The 14,320-nt window shown below is 38.3% G+C and overlaps 1 protein-coding gene across 1 annotated transcript; it reads right to left on the reverse strand.

Annotated features, from left to right (window-relative positions):
- Window positions 1-1,814: 1,814 nt before the first annotated feature.
- On the reverse strand, window positions 1,815-9,925 carry LOC122094132. Its single transcript, XM_042664824.1, has 2 exons — window positions 7,823-9,925; window positions 1,815-2,237 (listed from the first exon to the last, which is right to left on the reverse strand). The coding sequence occupies exons 1-2, from the start codon at window positions 9,686-9,688 to the stop codon at window positions 2,139-2,141; spliced, it is 1,965 nt and encodes a 654-aa protein (XP_042520758.1). The 5' UTR covers window positions 9,689-9,925; the 3' UTR covers window positions 1,815-2,138.
- Window positions 9,926-14,320: the final 4,395 nt, after the last annotated feature.

The raw sequence follows: 14,320 nt of genomic DNA on the forward strand, positions 1-14,320 counted from the left end.
ATGGTAACATAAAGCTATCAAATTCAATCAACATTTCAAATCTTAATAAAGGGCTCTTAAAGAATCTCAATACATATGTAATGGGCTAATGGCATCAAAACCTAGCACAAGCCAACAATCCCAATTGAATTGGGACTAACTGATCAAGATTAAGACTAACCAACCCTTTAATAAGCTGGTGGTCTTGGTTTGATCCTTTGAGGATTGAAGACCGATTGCCTAACCAATTGGTCCTTGTCCAACTTGGCTAGACTGATGGGACTAGCCAAATAAGACCCTATGTACAAGTCCATCTATAGATATTACCAAAAAAAAAAAAAAAGAAAGTCTATCTATAGACACCTTAATTTGTCAACCCCCCGATGATGATTAAGGATCAAATAGGCCAAAATATAAACTAAAGGTAGAAGACCAAGACTAAATATATACTTAAAATTGGGTTATCTAGTTGAGTTTGACACATGTCAATCTAGACCATGTCTTCTCTCTCTAATGGTTGAAATTATTGTATCATTCATTAAGAAAAATATTATTATTATTTTTTCTTTAGGAAAAAACATTATTGATTATTTCAAACAAAATTTCAAAGTATTACTCTCCCCTTTGCAAAAAAATATTAACTGCAACAAGAAATTAAGAGGAGCAAATAACACCTATTGATTTGGAATTTATCCCTTGAAGCCTATATTTTGTATTTCATTTCATGACCAAATTACTTAATAAACATTTTTTGGCTGCACTAAGAAAATGAGTCCAATGCTTAAATGCCAGTTTTAAAGTTTGTATTCTTTGTTTGTTTGACAAAAAATGCCTTAAAGTAAAATAAACTTTTTTTTTTTACTTTTAATATATTATTTTATAGATTTTGGAATTACAAAACAAGTACAATAAAACCTAAGAAAAATGTTTCAACACACATTGTAGGAACCTTTCCTATCCGTCCTGTCATGTAGATAGATGTGGCTATTTTGACTAATGGAAACAAAGATCATGGTCTAAATTAGCCACATGTCAAATTTTGAAGTCTTGTTCTATCAAATATTCCATATATGTCCACACATACCTATGGCAAATGTCGTGCATTCTCTCATGACCCTGAATTTTTAAAGTTTATGTTTTGTCATATGGAAAAACTGATATGTGCGTAGGAGGGACAAGGTCTGGCAAAAAACTTGGACTTCATATGACCTGTCATGTGTAGTTACTGACTTTAAAGTAGATATATAAGAAAGGTTCCTACCACAGGCATAGAAGAACCGGGCTTCATAATACTTTATGTGCATTCTTTCTATTTTCTTGTGAGATAAAACTTTATTATTAAATAGGGAAAAAAAATTTCCACGAGGTGTCATGGATCTCATGGTGAACATATATTTTTATTATATATTTGGAAGAAAGAACTCTACCCGTCCACGTTCCCCATGCCCGATACATGGGGAAGTGGAGGCATGGGCAAGGGCACCTTTTCACACAGACTGCCCCCACTTCCCCTTGTGCTTGAGCGTGGGGAACACAGGCGGGCTGAATTTTATTTCCCTAAGTATTTTTACATTTATTTTTTCTTTTACCCATCTTACCCAAGACAATTGCAATATAAGATAAGGGAGTGAAAAGAGGGCATCAAAGTTCAAATATGAATCTTAGAACTATTTTACATCCTTCAGAACAACTATCAAAAAGAGAAGTAACCAGACTTTCTTGCTTGTAGCCATGGAGATTGGAGACCTTGTTCCAAAACTGATTCCAGCTGCCATGCTCTTAATAACTATTTGTCAAGGAATGGGACGATTGAACTTCTTGAAAACATCACAGTATTTACAATATGACCATCTCAAACTGGTCAAGTTCAAAAAGATGCTTATATATTTAAACAATGAATACAAGGAAATGTACAATTCGCTTATAGCAGTATAGAAAAAACAAAAGTTACAGAAATTTAACAAAAGAAAAAAATTCTGACTGAATAGGATATGTAATTATAAAAAAATGAATAAATACATGTCTATACATGTCTAGGTGTACAGAAAAAGGCAATGAGATCAGTTCCTGTATAGAACCCCACATCAAGAAGTTGCTCTTTGTGAGGAGGCTACAAGCATTGGAACTGAGATCAACAGCACAGATCTATTAAGGAATGGCTACTCTGCATTTTCTTTGGATTCAGCCAGGAAAAATTCTACATATAAATCCTTTAGAGCAATCAGAACTGTTGTTATTAGTGGACCCAATATGGCACCCTGTGGAACAGTATAGGAGACCACCAACATCAATAACACCATTTGAATCAAATAAAACAAGTTAGTTACAAATAAATTTCAATATCTGATTCCACAGAACATCAATGGAATAGGTAATCTGAATGAGGAAGAAAATTACTTTCTCCTCTGTTAAACAAAGCAGTGCTTATGGTTGGTGCATAATCAAGAAAGTTTCTTAAACTACCTTTGCAAGGAACACAACTGTAATTAAACCAAAAAAGCAAGTTGCAGGCCCTCTTGGGAAGACTAACTTCTATGATTGGTTTCACTTGTGGTTTCATGTGCGAATGGTGCTTTGGTAACTGGTCAACTGTATGAGGAAGAAGAATCGATTGAAAAGGTTTTTCCTACCACTGATGCATAATTAAGAGAGTTCCCTACACTATATTACCACCAGCAAAAGAACACACTTGCAATGAAATATAAAGCCTGTGGCTTTGAAAAGTAAACCTAATCTCACCCACGACCTTTTTTTGTTTTTTTGTTTGTTTGTTTGTTTTTTTTTTTTTTGGGGGGGGGGGTTGAGGGGTGTGTGGGGAGGTGTGCAAACACCCACCAACTAATCTAGCAGTCATTTTATTCATCCTGACCACGCTTCAATGTATCAGTATCTTATCAGCTGTATTGATATCGCTGGTACCCAATACCAATACGATACTGGTGTATTGGCCCCTACTGATGAGGAAAATGGTAAAAAAAAGTGTCATTTTTGAAAAAAAAAATGACATCAAAACCGACCAACACAGTCCATATCACTTGATCCATATTGGTTTCGATTGGGACCGATAACAATCCTGATACCATGATTAAATCGATGATCCTAATTCCTAACCACTGGACTACAATGCTACTCTTTCATGATTATTAGGATGGTGGTTAAATACCTGATAAACCATATAAGATTTGAGACAGAAGATAACAATGTATGATAAAAGCCGCTTTGTGGTTCGCACATTAATTTAGAAAGCTCCCTATGCTAAATTACTACCACTGGCAAAGAACACAGGTGCAATTAATTGAACAGACAATACAATGCAAGCCCCCATTTGAAAAGAGTACTTCTATGTGTTCCATGACAGCAAATGGTGGTTTAGACCCGGTGCACAATAAACAGCAATTTCAAGGCTACTTTATCATAATATTGTAAAATAGATCAGCTGTAAGCAAACAAAATGGTTTAGTTCCTTTATCTGATTCTTCAAATGGGTAGCCTTCCATGTAAAGCATAATTATATTAGAAGCAGGAAAGCAGGCGAGTGTTTTCATTGTCCAGAAAACATGGGCCTTTAAGGCTTTTCTGCCAACATATACAAGAACCTGCTAATGAAGTACTCTAAAGTTTTAACTTCAATTATCTGCTATGACCAATTTTCTCTGTTTCCATGGAGAAGAGGGAATCTGATGCGGATCCGGGTTCCAAAAGTCGGAATCGGATCGCTTAGGGCCCACAAGAATGACTAAAAATCTCAAATTTAATGGTTGGGGGGCAATCTTGTAAATTTAGGAACAAGCAGGGCCTTAGAAATAATTATTTGGCAGCTGGGTAGTTCTAGAACTAAAAACTTTAATATAAGGGCTTATTCTGAATTTTTAAACAAAGGGAGTATAACCTGAAATAAAGTCCAGCCAGTAATTTTAAAAACTGATCTTCTTCCTCTCCACAATAAACTGAACCAGTGCTAAGAGAGGAGGGCTGGCGGTTAGAACAAGAAGGATTTAGACAGAAAATCTCGACCTCAGGTTTCCGGGAATGGATCGCAGCAGCAAGAGGAGTGTAGACCCAAGTTCGACAAGCCTCAAAAGCTCCTAATCAGACCTGTAGTGAAACCTGCAACTGAATCTGGCGGAAGCTAGGGTTCAGTCTGTTTGTTGTTCTGATTTCTCACCATAGAAGATACGTAAGATCAGAAACTCCAAGGGGTAAGTCGCCTAGGTATAGGCTACCTTTGACCCAAATCCTAGAGTCAATCGATTGGAGACAAAGCTGCAGTGACGCCTCCTTTCAGATATGGTAATGTCGCCCAGAACAGGGTAAGGGAAGAAAAACCAGAAATTTAAAAAGAAAGAGAAGAAATAAAGGGGAAGTAAAAGAATGGAAGGGAAGAGATGGGAAAATTTCAGAGAAAGAAGAAGGGAGAATCGGCAGCCATGGTTTCAAAACCAAAAAACTCTCAATCAAATTTCTATTCTTCAAAATCTAAAACTGAGTTCTTCTCTATTACATGACTAATATAAAGGAAAAATCAAACAATTAATGGAAACAACTTGAAAATGGAAACTATTCTAAAATTAGAAGCTAGCTAATTTAAAAAGAAATTATTTCTAAAACAATAGAAAATCAAATCAAAAAGATTTTTTTTTTCCTAAATCCATCGTGCATCTGCATCAGCTCTCCCGGTCTTAAAAGAACTCGACTCCGTCTAGTTAGGTCGTGCTCCCAAGATACCCTTGTAAGTTGCTCGTTGATGAGGTGGCACGTATCTCGAAGCAAAAGATGGAAACATAACACCAAGAGGAGGGAGGGTAGGCTGACGTGTCACTAGCGCAGGAGTCAGTCGACGACATGGCATGTCTGATAATGCGTGTGACCTCATTAAGTACATACGACCTCTTTGCTTCACCTTGATGGTGTTCCGTGCACCATCATAAAGAATGCCTGCATGTTGCTGCCAAGGTCACCCTAGAAGAATGTCGCAGTGCGCCAATGGGGTAACCAAGCAGGTGACATGGTACTGTAACGGCCCAAACTGTAAGTGTACTCGAAGAACTGCAGTGGCCTCTTCTCAAGCTGTGGATCCAAAACCTCACACGTGAATCTTCTTGAAAAGCTACTTCTGTGGAAGATTGTGTGCTCGAACAAATTCAGCAGATATAAAATTTGCTTCTACCCCAGTATCAACAACTACATGAACATCAATAAAGTCGGAGCCATGCAGGAGAGTACCCTTCTGTCTGAAGAGACGAGCCTTATCAACTAGTCTATTCAAAAAAGATGAAAGGCTAGCTGAATGAGCTTCTACATCCTCATCTTCATCATCAATAATATCATCGATTCATCGTCCTTGAGGGGATAAGGATATAAATGAGATTCATCTTCACTCTTCTCTGTCGGCTGCTTCTCTGCTACGTTCGCAGAACGAGTCCTGTTGGGACACTTGTTGGAATAGTGACCCTTCTCGCCACAACTATGGCATATGATATTCTTCACCCCAAGACTATCCTTGTTGAACTCTGACATTTTTTCTTCAACTCTGCAAGCTTCAGGCTTCTTTTCCTCCATACGTGATGGAGGTCTATAAACTGAAGAAGTCTTGAGCATACCCTTCCAATAAATGGACTTCTCTTCAGTTGTCTTGGCATGAGCCGCTGCCACATCAACAGACCTGAAATCAGTGTTAGCCAACTCAAGTCGAATCTCAGTACTTAACCCACTGATATATCGCATCACTCGTTGCTGGTCTGTTTCATGAAGTCGACACCTTGAAGACAGTTTGTGGAATTTGAGGGTGTAGGAATCCACATCTTTGTTCCTTTGTTGCAAGTTAAGTAATTTATGGAACATTACCTTTTCATAATTAAGAGGAACAAATTTTTCAGTCAGGATTTGCTTCATGACCTCCCAATTGGTAATGGGTCCAAGTCTTCTGACAAACCTTGCATGTAATACATCATCCCACCATGAACATGCATACCCAATAAACTTGGTGATGATGAATTCACACTTCTTCACATCTGGAAGAGACTTATACGCAAAAATTCTCTCCACTTTGGTAAGCCAGTCAAGAAATTCCTCAGGTCCCTTTTCACCACTGAACTCAGGAACCTCAACTTTGATGCCATAATCTCTGTCAGAAAATTGCTGGATAACATCCTGGGGAACAACTGGATCAAGTTGCTGCCTCTAAGGTGTATATTCGATCCGTAAAGTGTTGAGTTGAGGAGGTAATGTAGAGGATCCTTCTTCAGCTCGCTTGTCGGACCTCTTCATAAAGGCAATCATCTCTTCCATAAACTTGTCAAACTTGGATTCAGTCCCCTCAAGCCTAGCATCAGTATTCTGTTGGTTCTCGGCTAACTTACGATACAATTTGTGCAACTCAGCATTGGTGATGTGACCTGTCATGGTCAGAAAATTACAGGAAAACCTAGCTTTGATACCACTTGATGCGGATCCGGGTTCCAAAAGTCGGAATCGGATCGCTTAGGGCCCACAAGAATGACTAAAAATCTCAAATTTAATGGTTGGGGGGCAATCTTGTAAATTTAGGAACAAGCAGGGCCTTAGAAATAATTATTTGGCAGCTGGGTAGTTTTAGAACTAAAAACTTTAATATAAGGGCTTATTCTGAATTTTTAAACAAAGGGAGTATAACCTAAAATAAAGTCCAGCCAGTAATTTTAAAAACTGATCTTCTTCCTCTCCATAATAAACTGAACCAGTGCTAAGAATGGAGGGTTGGCGGTTAGAACAAGAAGGATTTAGACAGAAAATCTCGACCTCAGGTTTCCGGGAATGGATCGCAGCAGCAAGAGGAGTGTAGACCCAAGTTCGACAAGCCTCAAAAGCTCCTAATCAGACCTGTAGTGAAACCTACAACTGAATTTGGCGGAAGCTAGGGTTCAGTCTGTTTGTTGTTCTGATTTCTCACCATAGAAGATACGTAAGATCAAAAACTCCAAGGGGTAAGTCGCCTAGGTATAGGCTACCTTTGACCCAAATCCTAGAGTCAATCGATTGGAGACAAAGCTGCAGTGACGCCTCCTGCCAGATATGGTAATGTCGCCTAGAACAGGGTAAGGGAAGAAAAACCAGAAATTTAAAAAGAAAGAGAAGAAATAAAGGGGAAGTAAAAGAATGGAAGGGAAGAGATGGGAAAATTTCAGAGAAAGAAGAAGGGGGAATCGGCAGCCATGGTTTCAAAACCAAAAAAGTCTCCATCAAATTTCTATTCTTCAAAATCTAAAACTGAGTTCTTCTCTATTACATGACTAATATAAAGGAAAAATCAAACAATTAATGGAAACAACTTGAAAATGGAAATTATTCTAAAATTAGAAGCTAGCTAATTTAAAAAGAAATTATTTCTAAAGCAATAGAAAATCAAATCAAAATGATTTTTTTTTTCCTAAATCCACCGTGCATCTGCATCAGAATCTCCACATCCACTTCCATCCATACCATCAGATTGCATTGAGGAGTAACATTGACTTCGCCAATTGGGGTGGTGTGGGGTGGTGAGAGTGTTGCAATGACCTAAGAGCATAATCACATGATCACATCACCAATGGGGAAGAGATTTCTCTTCTCCACAAGCAAAGGAAAATTAGTCCTATCTCCTATTATTGGTGCTTGTACTCCAATTTTTCAGTCTTTTAACCAAAAGTAGACGGCACATGCATTTCCATGTCCAAGCAATCCTCGAAAGGAATTAACCTACTAACTGTTGATTAGAAATTTGAACAAAGTTCGATCAGTTGTGAAAATCAGGATATTGGAACAGCACATTAAGCAAGTTAAACCATAGTGAACTGAGAAATTGAAGAATTAGGAAGAAGATTATTACCTCCAGTGCAGATGGACATAAGGCCATTCCACCAATAATGCTAAGGCCAGTTAGATATGCACTGTAACCAGGGATATCTTCTTGAATTTCGGTTGCTCCATAATCCATGAGAGCAAGGTGAATCAGGGACACTGTGACGGCCAATATGTATCCACCTTCCATCACCAACTGCGCAGCTGCAGGAATCGTTGAAACCCAAGGAGGCAAGATTGGCAGCAGAGGACTAATGAACGCAAGAACAGTTGACATGTACAAGAAATGTATGGAGTGGAATCTAAATAAGAGCCATGTGAGGCAACCCTGAAAGAGAGCAATTTCTGCAGTAGCTAAAAGAACACCTGAAACAGCATTGTTGAGGACTTCCACGCATCTAATTCTAGTAGACTTTGAAATTGGCAGCATACACATTACTTGTTCTGTTACCCCGCCGGACTCCGATGTGATGAGATAATACAATACCCAAAAGAAAACCATGGAGTGAGAGACAAAGTTGAGAAGACCTGCTGCACCAGATAAAATGGAATTACCAATGGAGAACATGATGCTTGCACTTCCACCTAAAAGAGATGTACTACTGGCAAAGACACGTTTGAACACATCGATCCCTTGAAAAGCAAAAGCTTTAGCCTTCTCAACCAAATCCTCCCTAGTAATGAGAAATTCCCTGAAAAGTTCATCGAGCTCTGTATAAATCAGTCCCCATTCTCTATTTGTAATCCGCTTTTTCAGATTCACAAGTTTCTCGGTAATAGGGGAAGGATTAATCAAAGCCGTGGAAGGCTCTGAGGAACCAAAATTTTGGGTTATAACGAAATGCTTAAACCCACCAACAAACTCTGTCAAGTTATACTGCAAGGCCATACTATCTATCTGTTCAGACACAGCTTCATACATCTTGGCGGTGTATCTATCCATCATTCCAGGGACATCATTCTCATCCATCCATTTCTTAATGCCAATCCTCTCTGCATAATTGCTCTCCTCTACATGCGATTTCAGAGATATTACAGCATCCTTACCCTCAACTCCAATCTTATAAGAGAAAAAGATAGAACCTGAAAGAAAGCCAACGATCATGCCGACAATCAACCCAACAGCCACGATAGTTTGCAACCTCTTGAGAATCCCACGAGTTAGGAAAGCGCTAATTCGGGTCCGGCGAAAGCTACTGGTCCTCAGAGAAGAGACGGCGAACATGGTTGAATCGACAGTACCAGAAGTGAACATGAAACCTGACACGAGGAGGCCAAGAGACCCAAAACCACCAATCTGCTCATAAGCGATCAGGAAGACTCCAAAAGAGACGAGCCATCGGACAAGCTTGGAGAACCGATTCCTGGTCTTCGCTGGAACCTCCGTTTCTTCTCCACGTCGGCGGAGAACAACCCGGAAACAAGCGTTGCGAATGTCGACAAGGGTACCAGCGAAACCCCTAAAAATGGCCACGGGGACGGCGAGAACAGTCTCCGTGAAGCCTAATTTCAAGGGTTCAGACCAAAAGGCGACGAGGATATCCTGAATACCTCTGAGAGGAATGGAACAGAGGACGGCCCATTGAATTGGGCGAAGATATTCTTCGAGCAACTTGCAGACGCCGTAGAGCAAGAAGGCAGAGAAAGCGATGCCAGCGTGAGCCATGGCGATGTAGAGAGCGAGTCGGACCTGAGGGTCACCGGAGAAGTATTTCTGATCGGAATCATTGGTTGTGGTGGTGGTGGTGGTGGTAGTTGATGAAATGTTGGGGGACTGAGAAGGAGGGGTAGGGTTGGGTTTACGTACAGAAGCAGATCGGAACATGTCTTGCCAGGGAAGATTGGAGGCATCGGTTGGGTTAGAGTTTGGGTCGGAATAAGGGACCAGCTCCATCGATACAATCGGATCAGGTGATCAAGTAAATGTGACCCTCACTCCAAATTCTGAAGAGGACCAAGGAGAGAGAAGGAGAACGAAAAGTGTCGTGATTCAACATTCTCAGCAAACGTAGAAACAGGGGAGAAGACAAGGTCCACAATGGCGACGAAGGAGAAGATGTGGTGGATAACTGCAATTCTCTCTTCCATTGGGGAATGGGGGAGGGAGTGGACCCTTTGCTTTACATTGATTTTTTTTTTTTTTTTTTATCAGGTGGAGAAGCGCCTTCACCACGCGATATTATTGAAACCACCTAAATAAGTCTTTCCTGCTTTTAAGTAATAATTATCTTCAATTAATCAAGGGGTTGTTTTCTCTATCTATATATATATATATATACATGGCGGCGTTCAGTGATTGGATGGATATTGGATAAGCCTAGAGAGAGAGAGAGAGAGATGTAAATGGTAATGGATCTGACATCTAATATCTTTAAAAAATATAAGTGTCATTATCATGTGTAATAAGAAGAACTCGCTTTTTTTTTCTTTTTTTTTTTTTTTTGTAGGAGGGTGTCAAACAGTGTGGTTTTGGTTGTTCGATTCGATTTATATTTTGATAAGGGGAAATCAAAATCGCATTGGGTAGGAATAAGTGGAAATCGGAATCGTTTTCATTTGGTTTCGATTTTATCGATTTTTGTTATTTCAGTTCACAACCGATTTATATGCAATTAATATTGTCGTTTAGAAAATTGTCTGCATCCAAGAACTAGTGTGAATCCTACATATATTAAATTTCCTAAAGAGTCAAGACAATGGGGGTGTAAGTTTGGTCTTGACTGCCCTTGGCCCACCCTAATCCTAAACAAGTATCGACCCAAAAATTTTGGCCATGAGGGCCGTCCGACCCTGAAATTTCTGACCCTGAGTCAGGGTCAGGGCGGGTAAAGGTTGATGTTTTGGCCCCCCCAACCCTGATTTTTTTACCCTGACTATTGGCCCTAGTTTTGACCTGACATAGTCCTAGTTTTTGTCCCTAATGTTGACTATGGTTGTGATCCTGATATTAACATAATTTTAAATATTGTTTGACATTGAGTCATTGACACCTCAAAACCCCTAATATATCTTTTCACCGATCTCTCTTTTTTTTTTACCAAAAAAAAACTTAAGGTATACCCAACCCTTGATAACAAATTAGGGTCAGGGTCAGGGTCAGGGTTAGGGTCAATCAAGGTCATCCCAGCCCTTGATGGCAAACCAGGGTCAAGGTCATGGTCAATCAGGATCACCACGATCCGACCTTGAAAAATCAGAGCCAAGCAGAGCGAGTAAGGGTTGGGCTGAACCCTGAAGGGTTGGGCTTGGGTTGAAGTTTTGAGGCCCTAAGTCAAGGTCAGGGTGGATTTGGGCTTAGTTAAAGGGACTCAAGATTGGGCTAGGGTTTTAAGAAGCCCAGCCCAACCCGGCCCTGTTGCACCCCTACAAGACAATATACTTTTATTTTGCTAAGAACAATATATTTTCTATGTAAAAAACTACACACATGATAACTAATTAACTATGATCCTAGAAATTAGGAAATCAAGAACTATGATTATGTGAAAGTGAAGCTCCCTTCTTTGTTAGTACTTTGCTTTTTTTTCTCTCCTTTTTCGTAGAGACTCATGGAAATTCAAAACACCTTAAGTCTTTAATATTAGGTGCTGATTAACCATTGATTTTCTGGTTCTGAACTGAATCGAATCAGAATTATGACCTATAAAACTAAAACCGGATCAATTTACTACAATTTGGTTTGGTTATAACCAGTCGGTCCCTTATTCAAAAGTGAGATGGTCGCATGGCCACTGCACCAACATAGGGACCACTCAGGAAAGACACACAAGCATTTGACCATGGAGTAAGTAGTCTTTTCTCTACCTTATGTGGGAAGTATGCATGTGATCTTTTTCTCTCTTTTTTTTTTCTCAAAGAAAAGAGGGCTTATGATATCAATGTGTAGACCGCTTCTCAAATTCAACCTACTCCTCTCTCCTCAATTAACGTCCACGTTACCCTCCCCTCTTTTTGGTGTAAAATTACACTTTGGGGTAGTGAATTGGGATCGTCCGTAAAGCGGTGGTGCACTACAACTTGTGTAGCTCGACACCAACACTTGACATGTGGTGTTTTCGAAATGAACGGCCTAGATTTTTGAGAGTGTAGAGAGTGCAATGTACATGCGAAACAAAGAGTTCTAAATACTTTACGACGACTGCTCGTCTTTGGCTCTTCCTCTTCCCCATCCGCCGCTCTGATGGCGGCCCAGCCGGTGCTTTTATACCACGCATTCCTTGGAACGTGGCCACTCTGAAGGTTCCCCTATCATCTCTAAAATCCCCATTATCTCTTTGGCCAACTTTCTATTTTAATTTGTTCTTCCCTACCCTGATTTGGTTATCTAGATCTCATACCTTGATAGGGAAAATCATAATAATAACAGTCATCTCATAGCACGCAAATCTAATTGTAGGGACAATCATATTCTTGAAGAAAATGGTGAATGATACTTCTCTCTTCTTCTTCTCCTACTTCTTTTTCGTCTTCTTTTGCTTCTTCGTTATCATCTTCTTCTTCTTCTTCATGATATTCTTTTTCTTTATATTCTTCTCTTCCTTCTTTCTTGTGATTTTGTTTGTGTTGTACCAATTTTCTAGCACAAGAAAATTTCCTTCCACAATAATTTCTCCCACTGCTTCGTGAGCAAGTTGTGACTACAAGGACTATAAATAATTGTCTCCCCTTCACAATAAATGGAGTAGCTTACCCCTCAAATAATGACTATGGGTCCAATGGGTAACACGCATTATTGTAGCCCACAAAACCCAACATGAATAACTTAGAGGGTCCACTTTCAACACTTCTTTCTTGGTTTGAATAATTGAAGAGATATTTCTCTGCATTAATTAAAGGCACAGAGACCAAATTTGTCTCTTATCAATCAATATAGCAGTTTTTTTGTACTTGTAGTTACTATATTCAAGATAATAACAACACATTAACTACTAAAACTTCCTCGAACCTCAATGAGATTATATAACATCAAATTTTGAAAATGAAAGACATCGAAAAAAAAAAACTCAAGGCTTTAAAAGTGGAAAATGAACTCATAATTTTGAAATTGTGAGCTCAGCTTGCTTAGAAACCTGAATCTATGGACGTTCATCATCTTCATAAAACCACGATAAGGAATTTAGGATTATAAAAATGAACAAAAGTTGCTACTTCAAACATTAAAAACAAGTTCCACAATTGCTTTCAAAAGATATAAAACTGCCGAAACTATGTTTGGTATTAAAAATGACTCTAAGGTGATGACCTTCCTCTTATATCCTCAAAGGAACTCAATTTTCTGAATAACAATGATGGAAAACAAAACAAGATTTATTCATTCAGCTGTAACTCCAACGATTAATTCAACATCATGTTAGAGATATAACAACGACCAACTGTTGCCACTTATAGTGTTCACAAATACATTAAAAAAAATGATGATAATAATAGTATAATTTTATTTTCTTAGGTCATGTGGTTGATCTTAAAGTCACGAGAAAACATTGACTTTCTAAGTCTAACAATCCCTTCCTTCAATGTTTACCATGTAACTCGAACATATGACCTAGGCTCTGATACCAATTGTTATGCTAATGATTTTCGCTCTGATACTGAGTATTCTTCCTCAAATAAACTAAACTCATAACCCTCAATTACATAATTACATTTATCACAACACGACATCTATGCGTCCATTATCCTTAGAATAACCACTTGTAACTAACACAATTAATAATACAATATTATACAATAATTAATTAATAATTAACATACTCATCCCATACACGCATGCGATATGCATCTTCCTTGGACTATGACTTGTAATTAACAAGAAGGAAGAAAACCTAAAACAACAAAAATAAAAAAAGGGTAGGAAGCATTGACCTTGTCTATCTCTAAGCTCTGATACCACTTGATATATTTTGATTTTGATGGTGGAAATTTCAGATAGCGATTGTTTTTCGACAAAAGCCCTTTCCAAAATCCTTTTTTCTATGTTTTGTGATTTTTCTCGATTCTAGCACCATAGAGGATTGCTCTGATACCAATTGTTGGGAAAATTAATCTTAAGAAAATTAATTACTATGCCATGAGCAAAGCATTCAATCCTTATGTCTCCTAACTCCATATCTACATAAACACATTGATATAGTCAATTAAAGAATTATATTGAATTAATGATTAAATTCAATATAATCAAACTAAACACAGCAAGCTACATAAACAAATCTTATTCATAACTACTAAATCTTCCTCAATATAGTAGTCACTTTTGACTTGTGATTACTATATTTAAGACAATAACAAAAGCATTTTTACTAAACCTTCCTCGAACATTAGTAATGTTATATAACATCAAATTTCAAAAATAAAAAACACTGGAAAAAAAACTCAAAAGTTTTAAAAGTGGAAAATGAACTCACAGTTCTAAAATTGTGAACTCAGCATGCTAGAAACCTGAATTTGTGGACATTCATCATCTTCGTAAAACATCGATAAGGAATTTAGGATTGAAAAAAGAGACGGAAGTTGCTAAATTCAAACATTA

This window comes from Macadamia integrifolia, chromosome 11 (genome assembly GCF_013358625.1).
Source record: "Macadamia integrifolia cultivar HAES 741 chromosome 11, SCU_Mint_v3, whole genome shotgun sequence".
In the NCBI taxonomy this organism is placed as follows: Eukaryota; Viridiplantae; Streptophyta; class Magnoliopsida; order Proteales; family Proteaceae; genus Macadamia; species Macadamia integrifolia.